At 47.4% G+C, this 18,542-nt stretch overlaps 1 protein-coding gene across 3 annotated transcripts in view; it reads left to right on the top strand.

Moving 5' to 3' along the window:
- Positions 1-13,960, top strand: part of ARHGEF9 (Cdc42 guanine nucleotide exchange factor 9) — a gene marked incomplete at its 5' end in the record, with an annotated part of 106,868 nt that extends 92,908 nt beyond the window's left edge. For all 3 annotated transcript variants that reach the window (XM_080624769.1, XM_080624768.1, XM_080624767.1), the window contains 3 exons: positions 3,217-3,460; positions 4,151-4,219; positions 13,726-13,960. In XM_080624769.1, coding sequence (XP_080480895.1) covers positions 3,217-3,460; positions 4,151-4,219; positions 13,726-13,907 — 495 coding nt within the window. In that variant the 3' untranslated portion in view covers positions 13,908-13,960. The remainder of the gene's footprint in view (positions 1-3,216; positions 3,461-4,150; positions 4,220-13,725) is intronic.
- Between the last annotated feature and the right edge of the window lie 4,582 nt (positions 13,961-18,542).

Below are 18,542 nucleotides of genomic sequence, written 5' to 3'. Positions count from 1 at the left end.
CCACAGCCTGCAAAGAGGTGCTTGTGGCAGAAAGAAGGGATTGATTAAAGCTAGAGAGCAGGGGGAGAAAGCAGTGCTGAAGACAAGTACAAGTCAATTTAATTGAACAGCCTGATTTTCAGGGTAATCCTTCCTACAGATATCAATACGCACTGCAATAATTTGGGGGTAGGTGCATAATTTATTGTGGAAGGCACACCCAGCTTCAGGTTTCCTAATGGAAGTTCAGCCTTGGTTTCCTTACAATGGGCACAAATGAGATTTGTTTCTTCTAAGACCAGCTAGAAAAGGTCTCCCCCCTGCCCTGCCCTTCAGAGAAGGGACAATGAAATGGGGGTAGTTAAGCTGGAGTGAGAGCAGTAAATACCCTGAGCAGGTCATACAGGTAGGTCCATCCCCTGAGCACAGGCACTGCCTCAGCACGAGCACTTCAGCTGTAAGCCCCCAGTGCATGCAGGGAGCAGAGTGTGGTAGGTTTATATAATGTGTCACACTTTGTTCTGTGCTCCCATCAAATTTGGCTTCATCTTTTCCTTATGAACCCTTCATACCTATTACGTGAGCAGACTGCAGAGCATTGTTCACAAGAGCCTAATTAACCTCAGCTACGGAAAGAAAAGGAACTCACAGAAGCTGTAGGGTAAAAGAAGATCCTGTTTAGACAGATCAGTGCAGATGACCCAGATGCATCCATTTCCTTCCTGTGGATGCTGCCTGCAGAGGCTGCAGGTCCGTGTTGCTGCTCCTCGTGTCCTGCTCTGCGCCTCACAGCTGCATCCCCAGGTCCATCCAACTCCACCTGCTCTCACCCCGTGGTCTGCTCCATCTGTCACCTTCACCAGAGGCATCACCAAGACACAGCACTGGGAAGGCCCCAGGAGATCAGCCATTCCCTTTGCAGGGTTAAGTACACTGGGATCATCTCTGATGGATGTTTGTCTAACCTCATGTTTGACAGTCTGCTTGGAATGCCAGCCCAAGGCTGCCCTGTTTTGCCTGTTCTGGTGTGGAAGGACTCTTACAGCTTGAAACATCTTTTTCCGAGTACCTCATTCTCTTCTCCCTTGTGGTATATTAAGCCAAGCCACAATCAAAATGGGAAATAATTGATCACCAGCCTCTGTAGAAGAGAAGCAGCTTTCAGGTATTGGAATATCAATAGCATATTCCTTTTATTTATGGCCTTTCTAGATTAAACAACTCCATTTTTGGCCTTTCCCCACTGAGCAGGTTTGGAAAGTCTTTTTTTGTCTTTTTATATTTTCTTGCTCTTAACTGCTTTAACTACAATAATTAATGTAGTGTGACAGTTAGAACTGGCCAGTGTAAACCAGCCACTCGTCAGCATGGCTTAGCTATGGGCAGGGCAAGATATAATGCTGTACTAACAGAGCCAGTATATAAAGGAGGGTGAATTCTATAGCTTAGTAACTTCTTCCTCATTCTCTTGTACATTATCCCTGAGATAACCAGGAGCAGCAGCAGGCCTTGTTTGCTGTGTACCTCTCATGCAGCCCAGATGAATTTCTAAATGTTATTGAAAGCCAAGTGCATTTGAAGATGCTTTGCTGAGGAGCTAAGTAGAATCACAGAATCATGGAATGGTTTGGGTTGGGAAGGACCTCAAAGCTCATCCAGTTCCAACCTCCTGCCACAGGCAGGGACACCTTCCACTAGACCAGGTTGCTCCAAGCCCCATCCAACCTGGCCTTCTAATGTGTAAGTATATAAACATAATAATGTTACTTTTTAAGAGCTATTGGAACGTAAGTGATAAAATACTCATGGATCAAATAGTTATTATGTTTCCCATACTATGGATGTCAAAATGTAGTCAGTTGGGAAATAATATCCATTCATTGAGCAGTAGGGAAGAAGGGAATAGTGGGAGTAGGAGATGCTGAGGCCACTAAGAAGGACATGACCCAGGCACAGTTATTAGTCTGTGACATGGACTGAACTGTCTGGAGGCCAGGGGGCACAGGGTGTCCCCATGTGCAGGCATGTGCTGCTCACCCCACAGCCTGGTTGGGGGTGGTCTGGGGGTGAGCAGCAGTGGGCAGAATAGTTTTAGAGGCTCCAGGCCTCTGCCCAGAGTCCGTCTCATGATGGTTCATGTTCTCTGGCAGACCCATGAGCAACTTGGCTAAAAAATGATGATGGTACCATTCATTTTGCAAGCTTAATGATTTGTTTAAACCAATACCTGCAGCTTGGCTTTAGAAAGCCTTACTGCTGCATTTTACCTGAGTAAATACAGACTACACATTGATTTAATGTTTCTCCTTAAATTAAATCTTTGACCTGGCGTTTACCTTCAGAGCACCCTCAAAAATAAAAAGGTATTTAAGTTAATCTAATGTAATACGCCTGAATATTTGCTTTTGAGAGTGGGCAGGGCAAGGAAATCCTGATGGTGTGTTGCTAAATTTGGCTTTTTAAATCTCTGTATGCCTTGTAATTTGGATCGCCTTCTGTGGCCATCCTGTGCTGTTAGCGTTCTGTTTCTGATGATTGTTTTCTGTTAGCTGTTCCTACATAGGGGCCAGGGCTCCTCCTACACCAGTATGGTAGCAATAGTCAAATGGGAGAGGAGATGGGGTTGAGGGGGTTTGGTTGTAAAGGTTGTGAACATCAAGAGGGGGAAAAGAAAAAATGTAAGCTGGATCAAGAGGTTAAATCCAGGAGTAACGGGGCAGAGACAGGTTGAGGGCTCTTTGACCTGAGAATCAGGGTGATTTGCTTGCCAGCAAGTTGTGTATGAATGGGGAATGGTGCCAAGGGGAAGGGACCTGACTCTGTGAGAATGCGGTTGAAAAACAGAGATGGTCACTGCTCACTCTACCAAAACAGGCCCCAGCTGGTTCCTCAGGATCTCTGCTTCTCCTCAACCTGGTTTGCAGCACAGGAACCCCATCAGGCCCTATACTTCCTGGTTGCTCATCCTATGGAATAAGACTTCCCATTGTGGAACATGATGGAAGGACATTACCTGCTCAAAGGCATTTCTTCATTCCTGTGAGCAAAATTTGCAGCATGAGGATTTGTATTTGTTTCCTCTGTGCCCATGGTCTACCCTGTTTGTTTAGCTAGCAAGAAACGTCATCACAACAGATAAGGCTTGAAGAATCTGATCAGGATTCGCCATGGATTCCCTGCTGAGTTCAAGCTCTGTAAGTATCTTATGATCAACCATCTCTCCTTTTCTCTCTGCAGGATCTGATAAGAAGAGATATTCTGTATTACAAAGGTCGCATAGACTTGGATAAATATGAAGTGGTGGATACAGAAGATGGGAGAGATGATGACTTCAATGTCAGCATGAAGAATGCCTTCAAGCTTCATAACAAGGAGACTGAGGAAATGCACTTATTCTTTACCAAGAAACTGGAGGATAAGTTACGATGGATTAGAGCTTTCAGAGAAGAAAGGAAGATGGTAAAAGAAGATGAAAAGATAGGTGAGGAATATAAAATGAATCTGAAAGGAGATTGTTGGTATTGCTTAGTTTAGCCCCAGCTGTTGGAGAAGCCCAATTTTTGATACTAGAATTACAGTTCAACCTTGTTCAGATGTCCTTGGTTGCTCTCACAGTCATCAACAGGTCTCTTTCCAGTTAGTTTTGGCCCTCAATAATACCAATAGCTTTAAGCCTGGACCACTGTGGACAGTTTGGGAGGAGGAAGTCCTTGGCCATCTGACCATAGAGTCTCCTGGCTGCATCACTTCTGCTTTTGTTAAGCACATCTCACACAGAGTAGGAGGGTGGTGATGCTGGTGGCGTACCGGCCATGCCCTTCCCTCAGCATCAGCCCATGAGTTGACTGTAACCAGAGTCAGTTCAGGCTCTGTTTGTGCTGTTCAGCTGTAAAGCACTCGGCCTATTTATGATACTTCATAAATAATAATGGGTCTCATCTTACTTTTCACACAGCCCCTGCACAAGTGAGGTTAGAAAGAGGCCTGTCCCTGCAAGGAAGATTTGCTGTTCAGACAAATACCTCCCCGTGCACACAGCTCTGGGGGGCTGCTTGGTCTCCCTGGGCATTGTGTGTTTGCCAAAGAGTGCAGATCCTTTCCTCCCCTCCCCAAAGGAAAGAGGCTTTATGAGCAACCTTCTGAATTGTGTTTGCCGTGTTCCCTCTTCCAGGCTTTGAGATTTCTGAGAATCAAAAGCGGCAAGCGGCAATGACAGTAAAGAAAGTCAGTAAGCAAAAAGGTAACCGGCAACACGCACCCTGCCTGGTGATGTGAGGGTGGAGCGGGCTGGGCTGAGTCCTGCTGGGTTAGGAGCCAGCGTCCCCCTGAACTTCCCCCTCCCCGTTCTCTCTTTTTATATATCAAACACCGTTTGTGCTTTGTATCCTTTCTTAATGTATCTGTGGACCAAATTCATCTCTGGTCTGACGTGGCTGAAGCCAGTGGGATTGCACCAGAGATGAATTTGATCTTGTGTCTCCAGTCTGGTGTCCAGAAGCTGTCCCTGGGGGCAGAAATCTCTCTCAGTTGTTTCTCTCAGGCTGCAGTGGGAGTGAGTGTGGAGATGTGTAGGGGTTCTGCTAATTCCCAAAGCCTCCCATTAGCAGGGAAAGAAGGATGGATAAAACATCGGAGAAGGTGAAGGATCTACCCCTGTCCTGCTTTTGGAAGGGGAAACTCATGTTTCCTGGGGCTACCTGTAACTTTTTAAGAAGAGCACAATAATATCAGCTCTAGGAAATAAAGTTTCTCAGTAAAGGCTTTATCTCTTTAATGTCAGATTCACCTTCCCACCCAGGCAGGCTACAGCCAACTAATAAATGCCATGCTGGATACCACACAGCGTCTCAACCAGTGAAACAGCCAGTGTTCATGATCTCTTACAATAACTTGCAGCTACAGGGTTTGGAATGGTAAATACAGAAGGGAAGTCAGGGGGGTCATTTTTCAGGTTGTCCAAAGCTTCACGAAGTCGTAGACACATCAGTTCGTTACCAAAGTCTCATGGCACACCTAGGCCTGCAAATGGGTTTTGAGCCAGCTCATTTCATCATCACTTCTTGGCTATAGGCAGTTCCAGGCAGAGTTGTCCCTGCTCTGTCCAGGCAGTGGGTTGGTTTTTGCAGGAGTTGAAGGAGCTCTTTGCTTTCTGCCTTGCCTTGTTGTTGTCTACTGGCTTTGCTGGTCCAGTAGTGGTTTGCTAGGCCAACTGTGACCTCCTTGGTTTGCTGTGTCTCTCCATTGTCTCGAGTCTTCTCCTCTCTACTGACTTCCTGTGTTGTGTTCTGAGGTGTCCCCTGGAAACTCTCCTGGCCAGATTCCCTGAGCTCAGAGCGTGCAGACGGGCACAGGGACAGTGTCGGGCAGTGCTCAGGGACCTGGGGCCGGAGCAGGCGTGGGCACGAACTTGGGTTTGCAGGTTCACCTCTCACCACTTGTGTGCTCATCCCTCAGCACGGCGGCAGCCACGGGGATGGTGGCAGCTGGAAAACAGAGAGTGTGATGTGCATGGTGACGAAACCAGATTACATTATTATTTGCTGTCAATTAATTATACTATTGAGGTGTTAATTAATATTGTACTGTTCAGTCATTAAGGGACACGGTTCAGAGGTGCCTGAGCATGCCTACCAGTACTCCCACTTGAATCACTGGACTTGCATCCTGACAAGCACAGTATGCCCAACTGTACTTACATCTTACACAGCAGTTGCTCTCTTGTTTTCTCTCTTTCTCTTTCTCTCTCTTTCTCTCTGAGATGAAAAGGAGGGGCTGTTATAGACTTCTCTGGCTATAAAATTAATTAGCTCCTATAACATCAGTCAGCATTTCCTTTATGAAGAACGAGCTTATGCTGTAACACTGGCAGTTCTTTTCATGAGATTAAAACCTCAAGTCAGACAAGCTCAGTCAGAGCCCAAGCACTGAGGGAAGGGAAACTGGGTGGGTTTATGTACAATGTGAAATCTGAAAACCAACAAATTGGGTCATTAAATTAGTAGCTCTGTTGTCCTACACTGTGGTGGTCATGGCCTGAGCTCACATTAATTAGAGTGCAGGCACTGAATGTGCTGCTGAAAAACTACGTTTTCTTCCTCTGTGGTTTGTCTTGAGCCCAGACCCAGATTGAGGCACGAGGCTGCGGAGCAAGGGAGCTGGTGGCGTTGCTCAGAAGAGGGAGGTAGGAGGAAATTCCTCAGAGTTGGCTTTTAGTGACTGAGGGTTTGAATCTCACCGTCCATGTTACTTACACTGCCAGCAGCTTTTTTGCTAAGGATCTTGGCAGGCCCTTGGGGTTGCTGCTGAGGCTGAGGCACAGCCATGGGGTGGGAGCAGGCTGATGGCTGAGCCTGTGCCAGGAGGTCGCTGCCTTTGCCCTCCCCACACAGCCTCCAGCAGCAGGACAGTAGTGTTGGAAGGGGCTTTAAGTTGGTTTTGGAGCATCAGTTATACCTGGAGAGCAGTGAAGCCCTTTAGGAGTAGGGATACTTCCTCTGTGTTCAGTGGAACTATTTATTCATTTAGATTCATGGACTTTGCAGGAGGGTCTCTGGCTACAGCAGGGCTTGACAGCCAGCAGCTCAACCTGACATGGCGAGAGCCCTGCTCCATGTTCAGGGATCCCTGTTACAGCCTTGTTTTTACATTATCTCAGTTGTTCCGTCCACCTCTTATACAGGAAGCCATGGTAATTTCCCTGTCACAGGGTACTTAAGGAGGAAAGAAAAGCCGTGAAGGAGGTGAAACGGAAAATGCAATCACCTTTGTTGGAGGTGAAGCAGAAAAACAGTTTTCAAATAGTATAAACTGCTGCTGATTTCATGTGCCATTGTACCACAGCTCCCAGGATTGCTCAGGAGCTGCCTGGTATGTGCTTGGAAAGGAAGCGAGTGAACTACCAGAGCTGCAGCAGGCGAAGGAGAGGGGAGAGGATCAGCTGATAGCAGGGAAGAAACCTTATAACTCTGCTCTGTAAATCATGGGAACTATCCAGGTTCTGAGGGCACACAGCTCTCAGCATGTTGAGAAGTTTTGATCCCAAATCATAGAATCCCAGACTGGTTTGGGTTGGAAGGGACCTTAAAGCTCATCCTGTTCCAAGCCTCTGCCCTGCACAGGGACACCTTCCACTAGACCAGGTCTAGAGGGTCCTCTGTGGGGCACAAGCAGCCCCTCCTCACGTTCAGGTCTGTGCAGCACCAGGCTCTCCTCCAGAGCAATATAATGATGCACAAGGTGAGATTTCAGCACTACAGAAGGATTTGCACTCCTTATTGGATTGGGCAAAAGGTAATGATATTAGAGCAGGTGCCTTAAGACAGCATTAAACCAGTTTTTGGCTTTAAGTCCATTAGATATAAAGTAAAGGGGTAGCGCTGACTCTGCACCTCACTAGCAGATAGAGACAGGGGCTGGTGGTTGTGGGTGTTTTCTTTTTGCATTGATTGTTCTGGATGTTGCCTCTCGGTTACTGCCCCTTAGCTCCTCTCAGTGTCGGTGTGGTAACGGAACAGAACTCAGAGTGGTGTCTCCTAGAGATAGTAAAGAAACAGAGGAATGTATTTGTCTTGACTTGCAGAAACAGCAATAACCCCAGAGCCCTTCTAAGTGACAGCCAGGGGTGCCGGAGGTGGAGGCTCCAGTGCCAGGAAGCAGACCCTGTTCTGAAAGCACAGTTTCTCACATTTCTTCCTGGAAAATGTAAAGAAGTGACCCTAGTGGTAGGTGGGAGGGTTTCCCACCCCAGGAGAGCTCTCCAGCCCCTCACCATGAGCCAGCTGCTTCTTGCCTTCTCTGTTCTCCCATGCACTTTGCCACAGCTTCACCAAAGCGGATGCCCTTGGCCTGGACGAGTCTTTAGCCTCGTGGTCTGGGACTCACACGTTCAGTCACCATCACCCCCAGCCCTCAGCTTAGAAGTTTGCTGTCCTTAAATCTGCTCGTGAACAGTCGGCTATGCAAACCCAGCAGGGGTTAACTCATCAGCCAGCACAAATGCTTTGGCCTGCAGTAAACCACCCTCTGAATCACTGCATTTTCCTGCTGATTTCTTCCTTTCTGATCACTTGAGCTCACAGTGAGCTGTCATAAAGCCCTGACCCAAACACCCAGCAGCTTTTCTCTGACTTCTCACGCTCTGCACTGCAAGCTCTGCCCCAGCAAGGCTGCAGAGGCCAATGAGATGACTGTTAGTGTACTTGTGCTGGCTCCAGGGCAGGTCTTAGTAGGTAAATGGAGTATGTAGGTGCCTCCCATGGTTCTCCTGAGTGCTGAAGCCTATTTATTGTATCTTCCTTGCTAACCAGATTGATGTGGCTCTGACAGTTTTCTCATCCCATTCCCACATAGGGAATATGGCATAGCCTCATGGAGATCAAAAGAGACTGAACAACACAGGGACTAACCACTTTAAAACAGGGGGGCAGCTGCATGTTGAGATAATCTGGGTCACTTCCCTTTGACACAGAGCAGTGCAGGTGAAAGCTTTGGGCCCACAGGCACTAGCCTCACTGGTGGTATCTCACAGGTAGCTGGTTTCTCACTCAAGGCATTAGTAGCCCAACTGGAGCTTGCAGTATCATCTGGGATCCAGTCAGATACACTACAGGCTAGGGCAAATTGTGAACAAGTTCTTGTTTGGGAGACCCCCAAGGATGGTACCAGTGACTGGACATGGGGCACTGAGAGAGTTTGTTGGCAGGATGTGAAATGGGCCTCTTGGATTTTCCACTGGCCCTCATCGGAAGAGCCAAGTTTGTCAGCCCAGGTCCTCCTGCACTTTTATCCTGGGGAGGTGTTTGAGGTGAGGGGCTGCATCCCAGGGCAGCCATGGATGAACTGATCTCTTCCCTCAGCGGAACCAGCACAGCATGATCTTTGCTGTCAGTGCGTGGTCCTGGAGGAGATGGGATACATTAGTTCTCACCTGGCTGTGATTGATAAAGCCCTGGTATCATTTATTCATCTTGCCTCACTTAGCGTTTGCTTATCACATGAGGGATCATTATCTCAATGTCTAGTCTAATGACATCAGGCTGCAGGAACAGACTTGATAAATAGGTTCAGGAAGGTTGAGTTATCTCAGTGTTTGTGGCTCCTGTGCCTGGCTGTGGAGGAGCCAGGACACAAGATTAGTGGTTTTCTGTGCTGCATTTCTCAAGCTGTCTCCTGTCCACCCGCTGCCACTCCCCCTTGTGCTGCACAAGCAAGGCCTGTAGTCAGGGAGCAGAACTAAGGTCAGACACAGCACAGTTTGCTACCTGGAAACACAGCAGCAACCCAGTGACCAGCAGTGAGGTGCTTTGAGATCCTCTGTTGAAATGTGCTGAAGAAGGGCAAAGGGCTGTACCCACTCCGTCATTACTGCTGATTTCTGTAACTGAAACTTGTTGCTATTGCAGGAGTACAACAATTAGTGTCCTTGAGGAATGGTCCCGGCTACCCCGTGTTGTGTATGGGCTGGGATATTCAGGAGGAAATGGGATTTATGGGATTTCTTAGCATGGCTCCTGAAGGATGCGGGTTGTCTTATGTGCTGTTGGGCTCAGAGGCAGATGGAGGCTCAGAGCACAGTGCTGCTTCCCTTCCTACCAGCACCTCCAGAGAAAGCAGGTGTTGAGATCTAATTGTCTCCCACTCAGCTCTGGCTAATGACAGCACTGGTACCTAGACAGCTCGGTGGATGAAAAGCCTATGAAATAAATAGCTCCTGATCAAGTATAAGCTAAAGTCTTAAAGGTTGAGGGTGGGATAAACAGGTTGTAAGGCGAGTTCCCGTGGTTACATATAGGGAACTCTGAGTGTATTCTCTGTGTGTTGTGTACTGACCCTGGAAAGGTGCAGTGTTACCGTGTGTCCCGCTGTGTCCTGCCTGGGTCTGTCTGCACGTGTCCATGTGGATTGCCTGTGTGTTCATAGCGTGCTCCCAAAGCTGCTGGTGCTACTGGAGCCGTGTGGTAACCTCAGATAAAAGATCTGGAAGGGAAAAAAGAGAGAGTTTTAAATCCTGGTAATTGTTTTCCTCTGAGCGGAGAGATCCTGAAGGTTCCTGGTGTCGTTGCCCAGTGCTAAAAGCCGCAATGACTGAACTGACAGTGCAGCATCTCTCACTTCTGTCGCACCAAATTATAAACCCTGGCGTTTCCTTGTTCTCATAATGAGCATTTCCACAGCCCCACCCTGCTGAAGGATCTGTCAGTGCAGAGTTAGGCAGGAGCCAGCAGAAGGAGCTCCAAGGCTGGTCTTTCCAAGGCCTTGGGAAGGCAGCGGCAGCCGTGCCTAGAAATCATTGCTTCTCTATCGATCCTTTCCCTTGGCACCTTGAATGCTGCTCCCCAAGCAGCCCACAGCAGCATTGGAAAAGAGCTTTGCTGGGATTGCACTGGAGTTATGGCTTTGCATATTAAAACTAATCCCTCGAGAGACAACTTTGCACCACGGCCCTGAGTTCTGATGAGGGAGCAAATGGCTCCAGAGCAGAACAGCAAAATACCTGCCACGCTTCTTCCCAGAATTGCTGTTTCTTGGGATTTGAAGATGTGTGGATAAGGTGAATTCCCCCCACCCCATTCCTGTATTGCACCTTGTCTAGAATGTGGGTATGTCCCCCCAGAAAAGCCATTCTTGAGGCACCTGAAGCTATTACTAAGTGCTGTATCCCAGTTTCACAGGAAAATGTATCCTATGGAATTCTCAGCCTTGCTTGCCACAGCACAAACATATCTCTCTGCATGCCCACAAGCACCCGATCATTGCACACCACTGGGAGCCGCGGTTTGGGTTGCTGAGGCCAGGGAGGCACTTGACAAATAGGATGGATATGATAAATATGCACAGACCTTCAGCTGCTTGTTCAGGTAGAACCAGGCGGGAGCTTGGGACGTGGGTCCAGCTCAGATGTTAAAGCCAATGGCCCAGTGGGCAGAAGTTTCTTTAGGAGTCTGGACCAAAAAGGCTGTTTTGGGAGAAAACAGGAGGGGGTTGCTGGTGATCTGGCCAGGGGAGTCTGCCTTGTTCTCTTTTGGAGAAGACAGGCTATGGATTGCGTTCTTTGCAGTGGCAGTGGACCTTAGCCAGACTGTCCTTTCCCTACTTCTTTAGGTTTCCAAATGCATAATATTTTGCTTATTCAGATTTATTAGCATTTCTGCATCATTATTAGAATACATCAGTTCACAAATTGGTTTAGAGACAGTAAAGAGCTTGACTGGTGCATCACAAGGCTGGTGGCTGCAGCCATAGGATGCAAAAGACTTTGGGCTGTGTCATTAACGCAGTGTGGGTTTAGCCCTCCCAAAGCTAGGAACAATTGCTCTATGTCCCTTAGCAGCAGCTTTAGATTCACAGATCTTCTGTGGTTAGTAATCTTGTGTGATTAGTAATCTTGGTGGCGCAAGGACTTTGAAGTAATTCCTATAGATCCTAAAGTTCCTCACCAGTCTCGGCTGGGAAAAGTGGCCAAGGCACTAAAGGCTGGTGGCCTCCAGGAGAATGTGTGTGCTCTTGTACAGGTTCAGGGCTGGAGTTTGCCCTCCAGAACAGACTCTGCCCACATGCTGACCTGCCTTCCAGCAAGGTGCCCTGGAGCAGGACAGTGGTAGAAGAAGGGATGGAAGTGGTAGGGCAGGGATGAGCTCAAGCCCATGCTCTGCCCTTATGGAATGTCGCTGGCTTAAGTCACAGAGTGTGATAAATTTGGCAGTTGGGTCCTGCCAACAAGGATGCTATAGAAGCTGTGTCAGGTATCCTAGAACTGACCCTGTCCATATTTGACACAAGGGCTCTGGGGCTGCATTCTGCTCTGCAGGCTTCCCGTGGGAGAGAGGAGCTTGGGAAAGACAGAGGAGAAAGCTTTGTTGATCAGTAACCCTACTCCAGCACGTGGACACAAACACAGAACATCTCCAGGTTGTGCTTCTGAAGTACTAACTGCAGTGACTTTGTTAAAGGTTGATAAGGATGAATCATGGAACTGTTTTTGTCCAGTGTAAGGGAAGATCTTGGTTGCTCCCTGCAGTGGACAGAGCTGCATGATTTGATGGTATTTGCTGTGAAGGAGAAATCAGTTAGACATAGTCAAGATGGTGTCTCCATTTGGCCTGAACCTTTTGAGGACTTAACAACCCTTGACTGGTAAATTCTGTCGCAGGGGAAGCGAATTAATCCTCTTTTCTATACCCGTACTAAAGCCTCAGCGTCGTATGCAAAAGAGATCCTGAATTAGAATGCAATAAGGTATAGAAGTTGTCCAGTGAGCTCCATGAGTGCACTTTGTGAGGCTTTTTCCCTTGTCTGTAAGTACCCGACTGTGTGCAGCCTCCCTGTGCCGGGCTGGTCCCATGAAGCATGTGTCTGTGTGTGGGCAGGAACCATGAACTGAATGCAAAGAGTCGCATTTCTTTGACACACGTTGCTGTGGTACCTGGGTGCTAATCACCGTATTTTGCCTTCTCTAGCACCTTCCCAGCCGAGGATCTCAAAGTGTTTTACAATCATTAATTAATTTAGCTTCACAACCCTCGTGTGAGGTAGGTGGGTGATGCCTATCCCGCTTTCCAGACGAGGACACTGATCTGCTCGGTGGCTAAAGCCAGGGGAGGCCATGGCCTGGCGATGGCCCTGGGAAGCCTCCACCCGCCACGCCGCCGGTGCTGCCCTCCCCACAGAAGGAAGAGCAGTTCTGCGTGCGGCAGAGGGGATCCAGAGATGGCCAGAGCTTACAGCAACTGCTCCAGAGCCCTGCTCCTCCCTCCTTCCTGCCCTTCTCTGGAGTTGTGGTTCCAGCCGATCACGCTGCCCTGAGGCTGAAGGAGGGATTCTCCCTCATCAGTGGTGCTGTGGGAAGGGAATACAGAAGTAGCTGTAATGCTGTTCCCTGTAGTCTACACTGGTGGTGACATGCACCCCTTCTGCTCCACTTCATTCACCCAGAGCCACCCTTTCTACACCATCCTTTACAGCAGGGTGTGTAGGTCCCAGCTTGCTGAAGCTCCCCTTTTCCCCATTCCTGTGCAGGAGCTGTGCAGCACGGATGTGGGAATTGCGTGTCTAGAACCTACAAGTGTAGCCTTGCCAGTTTGGATTGAGCAGAATCAGCCTTTTCTGTGTTGCAGCCAGTTTTGGCTGAACCCAAACTGGGAGATTTAAAACTAACCCTATGGAAAAGTCCTACAGATTCCTACAGGAAACAGTGAGTTGCCCTTTGTGTAGGCAGCCAGCGTTGGGTGGCGCAGGCCCTGCAGGACAGCACTTCCTCCACAGTAGCTATGCTCCATCCTGGAGCAGGAACCAGTGCTGGGTGCTCCTGAGGGTCACTGGTTGGGGCAGAACCACTCTGGAAGCACAGCGGTCTGGGAGGGTAAAGCCCACACTTGGGAACAGCCAGTGTTAGATGTGAGCGGGGTGAAGGATGCGATTGTCTGCCTCTGTCTGACCAGACTGATGCTGCATGTGGCCTGGCTGGGTCTGGGGCTCCTTATGTCTCACAGGACTTTTCCATGAGGGCAGAAATACAAATGTAACGGACCTTTTCCAAGCCTTCAACACATGGTCTAGTGTAGGAAACCTCCGAGCTGAGCTTGAGGCAGCCGCTGCCTTCCTCTGTAGGTTTGCCGTCTCTAGCACGTCTCCCTGGTGTTTGGGACCCTGTTATTAAGCGATAAGAAGCGATAGCATGACGAAGAAAGACTACTGACCCAATTGCACTTTGACTGATCTGTTTCTTTTTCCCCCCAATCATCGATGCAGGTGTGAGCTACTCCAAGTCGGTTCCTCCAGCCTACCCACCACCCCAGGATCCATTAAATCAGGGACAATACATGGTGACAGATGGCATATCCCAGTCCCAGGTCTTCGAGTTCACCGAACCCAGACGCAGCCAGGCACCATTCTGGCAAAACTTCAGCAGGTTAACACCATTCAAAAAATAATACCTAGAGAGATGGAGAATTTTAACTTAAAAGAACTAAAACTTAAAAAATAAAAATAAATAAAATTATATTTATAGATGGACCTTTTTTCGGAGAAGCACTGTTGCAACTAAATATATATACATATATATATATGTACCCCCATTCTAAAAATAATAATATATATACATATATGTATATATATAGAAGGACCAAAAACTTTTTTTGTTGTTTTTGGGAAGCAATCTGCTACTAGATACTAGGAAGCACCAATGATTTCTGACCATGTGACCTGTTTTATTTTACTCCATTGGTTGGACATCTTCTTTTTGTTTTGTTTCTTTTTCTCTTCTTCATTTCCATCCGAGTCGTCACTGGCATCCCAGAATGCTTTCTCGCTTGTGTGAATTCCTCATGGAAGTTCCTCATGGACTACATTGGTGTATATTTCATTTGATTTTATTTATGGGGGGTTGTTTGGTTTTTGGAGTGCCAGGAGGTCTCCGCTCCCTCTCCCTCCCTCTCCGTCCCTTCCTTGGCTGTCCCCGGAGTTGCCATTTCAGCGATGAGCATCGACCCGCTCCCCGTCCCGTCCTGCATCCTCTGGTCTGCCTCGTGCCTGTCTGGATGTGCTCCCTTGTGCACCATGCTCTGCTGCGCAGTATTTCTCTGGCTTTAACTGTTGTGTTGTGGCAGGTGAAAACCAGCAGAAAGGGTTTCAGCTCTTTAGGAAGCGAGAGATGGGTTTTCCTCAGTGAGTTTTTGCATTCCTTTTAAGCACTCTCTTTTTCTCGATTCAGTGTGATCTGGTCACACTCGGAGCAAGACTGAGAAAAGAATATCAGGGGCTTTTATTGATTTCTGTTGCATTCAGCTTCCTTTCTGTGGGGTTTGATTTGTTTTCTTTTTAAGCTGAGACACAACTCTGAAAAGCCCACTCCTATCTTTGTTTTCCCTGCAAAGATAAAAGCTGAACAACTGATGGCTTCACGCCCTCCATCCAGCTGAGGAAAATTGGCTATTGGGCTCCAGCAAATGGCCAGTTTTCTTTCTTTCTTTCTTCAGGAACTAAGGTCCCATCCTGTTGGCCACAGTCTCGCCCACATTAATTAGTGTTAATGAACCACTGATTGCCATTTTCAGGAGCAGTGATCCCACCAGTGAGGAGGACTACGGCTGCAGTCATTGCCTGCTCCCCTCTGTTGCATACAGGATCCCTGGTTTCATTTGGGCATTGACCTAAACCCTGAGCTGCCAGCAGTGACCTGGTAGCAGAAGGATCATTGCCCAAGTCATTGGAAGTATTTACTGATGCCGAGTTGAGAACTGCCTTTCAGGAAAGAGATGGATGTGACCTGAGGAGTTTAGCAAGGTTTAGCCTATGCCCATGATTACGTGGCCTAATCTAAATCAGAGATCAGTTCAATCTAATCCCATCAGTGGCTCACAGAGGTGTATCCCTGTCAGTGACTCTGGAGGGATCAGCTGAACTCTCCAGGTCCCTTTCTCTCTTTTTCTCCCTCTGGAGGTTCATAGCTCTATTCTCAAAGACACTTCCTATGATTTCAGCCTTAAGTACGTTTGTTTGCAAGCGCAAAGCTTGTGTTTAAGCTTGTAAAACAAATCCTTGTGCACTAGGATGATTTTTTTCTCCTAGGGCAGATGAGTCTGTTTAACCAGATTTAGAAGAGGAAGCTAAAACCTTTGCAGAGCTGTTCTGCAAGCTCCTTTATAATGTGGGATGAAGTGATTGATCACAGAATGTACCATTTTCTTTTGAACCTGATACACTGCAGAAGCACCCCAGGCCATGCATGGAGCTAGAGGTTTTTTCTCCCCTCGTACAAGTGAATGGGAAGAGCAGAGGTGATTCCATTATTTCCATGGAGCCTGTTTTATTTCAGGGCATATTCCAAGGCAGTGGCTATGGGGTTTATTTTAAGTACAAAACTAATCTCTCTTGCACTTTTTAGTCATCTAGAAACACTGGAGAAACAGCAAAGGCAGGTCAGTGTTTGGGAGAAGAAGAGCAGCCCCTCTGTGCCAGTGGGAAGGGAATCGCAAGTAGGAAGCAACCCAATTTTATATCAGAAGTTATTTTTATGCTCTTTTGTATCTCTGCATTTTGATGGTCAGGTTTGGATATTGAACATGTAGCAAATCTTATTTTGTTTCGTTGAGAGGATGGGTATTTAAAGGCACGGATGAGGTGGGTTCTCAGGAGTTAAATGTACTATTTCTGAGTGGCTGGAGAGATGCGCAGAGAGAGAGAGAGAAAGAGAGAGATGATTACAAGCTGTTGTCAACCTGATGAAAATTTCACTTATTCCTTTTGCCTTTTTAATTGCTTAGGGGGAAAAAAAAGTAACAAGCACATTAGTTAAGCCTGTTCATTTACTGTTTTGTGCCTCAGAGAGTGAGAATGAGACATCCATAATTTTTATGAGAAGATGCTTCCTAAATATTCAGCACTAGGAAAAACGAAACACCACCGCCACACCATTATTTGCATCATAAATCAAGACTCGCTTGATCTGACAAGGCCACTTGTTGGACTCGCAGCTTCTTTCTTAACTGGAAAGCCAAACCAAACTCGCATTGCTCGTGCTTGCCGAGGCCGGTGGCAGGCAAAGCACATGCGGGCCTTTGTTCCAGAGGGAAGAGAGGCTTGGCTCTCAGGCAATGGCACGCAAGAAAGCTCTTCCCCTCCATAAATTGCCACGGTGCTGCAAGAGATGGAGCATTGTCACAAAGAAGAACCAGCACTGGGTCCCACTGTCACTGCCTGCTGTGGCCTCCCCATAGGGAGCAGGGTCGGGCTGCTTGTGTGTCCGGGAGCAGCGCAGATGCAGATTTGGGGTGATTTTGACTGAGCATCTGATAGAGACTTTCAATGCCAGACAGGAGGAACCCACTTACCATTCCATGTGCAGAAATGAGAGTTGTAACAAACTGACATGTTTACGGTATTTCTCTGGCTGAAATCTATATATATATATAAAGAATAAAAAATACCCTCTTCCCTAGGTAAATGACATGCATTACCCCTTGACCTAGACACTAGAACAGAGGATCTAAATTCAAGCCTTCCGCCTCCCCACCCTCTCCAAAAAGCTCAAACAAGAACCAACCTAGGTGCATCTAACAGTTGTAAATAGAAAATACTACATAGAGAAATATATTTGAAATCTGTTTCAGTTTCTGGATGGTCACTGGCCATCCCCTGCAATGTTATTGATAGTACACTGTGGTGCTTTGGGTTTCTGGTTTTGTTCTCTTTATGCTCTGTCATCTTTTCATTGCAGCTACATTTCAGGGAACATGTATATTTAGTAGCTATTGTAAGTTCTGCATGGCATCACCAAGCTTATTTTTCCTTAAGAAGAACAGAAGAGGCTGTAGGAGTTTCAAGGCACTATTGACGACAGGGACTTGTAGCAGAGAATTTAACACAAAAAAAAAAATATATTAAAAAAAAAAAGGTTTTTAAAATTCTAGTTTGAAGCCAAATACCCGATATTTTAGTGCTTTTGGGGTTTTATCAGTAAGAGCAAAAAATATTAAAAAAAAAAAAGAAAAAAAAAAAAGGATTTTGGTAACGCAGCTGATCCGCACTTGCCAGTTTTATTATTTTGTTTCTATTGGACTGTTTGACCCTGTCAAACAAGTGTCAAAGTTGTGTGTATAAAACAAAAGAAAAAGTGTTTAAAGAAGTGTTGTAAAGACACACTGAGCCTTATGAAAATATTTATGGAATTAAATAAAAAGAAGTGAAAAGGCATCTGAAGGCATTTTAAATCATTTCCCTCAGAGCGGGCTCCCTTTTCCTGCAGGCTGGGGGGGCTCCGGCACAGCAGCCACTAAGACATTGGTCTGCACCCAAGATATAGGTTTGTTGTGGACTTACCCCACTTCCCCCGTGCTTTGTGTCTCCATCTGAAGCGAGTGCAGTGATTAATGAGTAGCTGGAGGTCCAGCCCTGGCAGGGCACTGCTGAGTGCTGGCAGGGGTTGCTCTAAGTGCAGCTCAGAGCAAGTCTGCTGCAAACGTGGCTTCAAAGCGCTTTTTGTTCCTGCCCTTTGCTCAGTTCCAGCTCAAGCATGAAGAGAGCTGCATCCTCCATAGACAGCTGATCCCAAACATGTTGTAAGCAACGCAAGCAGCATTTCAGAGCATGTGGAGGTAGAGCAGGGGGTGGGCTCTGGAGGGGAGGGAGCCTGGCCCTGTGCTGTTCCACTGGACCAGGGCTGGACCCGGGGAGAGAGGAGCAGGTTCCTGCCCTGGTTTTTCCCTTGGCAAGTGCCTGCAGGGAGGAGCCGGGTTCTTCACCCCTGAAAGGCAAAGTGCTCTCTCCAGAAGCCCAGTGGCCTTTACCAGGTAAGACAGTCCTGTATTTCTAGGTAGCCCAAAATACAGTTACACCCAAGAAAACAGGTTATGGCATCACAGTATCCGGACCCAGCAGTGCTTGGGAACAATGCCTTGGTGTTGTGTGGAGAAGCACAGGCACACGTACCGAGTTACAGTCAATGACTGCAGCCAAAGAGGTAGGTTTCCCTGACTTTCTGCTTGTTCCTACCTGTCCTGCAGGAGCCTGCCTGGGTGAGCAGTGCCAGTTTGCTGGCACATGGACCGACCACATTGAAGCTAGATTAG

Source organism: Psittacula echo (assembly GCF_963264785.1).
Source record: "Psittacula echo genome assembly, chromosome: 8".
NCBI lineage: Eukaryota > Metazoa > Chordata > Aves > Psittaciformes > Psittacidae > Psittacula > Psittacula echo.
Note: the sequence above shows the minus strand (reverse complement) of the source record. Positions and strands in the feature narration are given on the sequence as shown.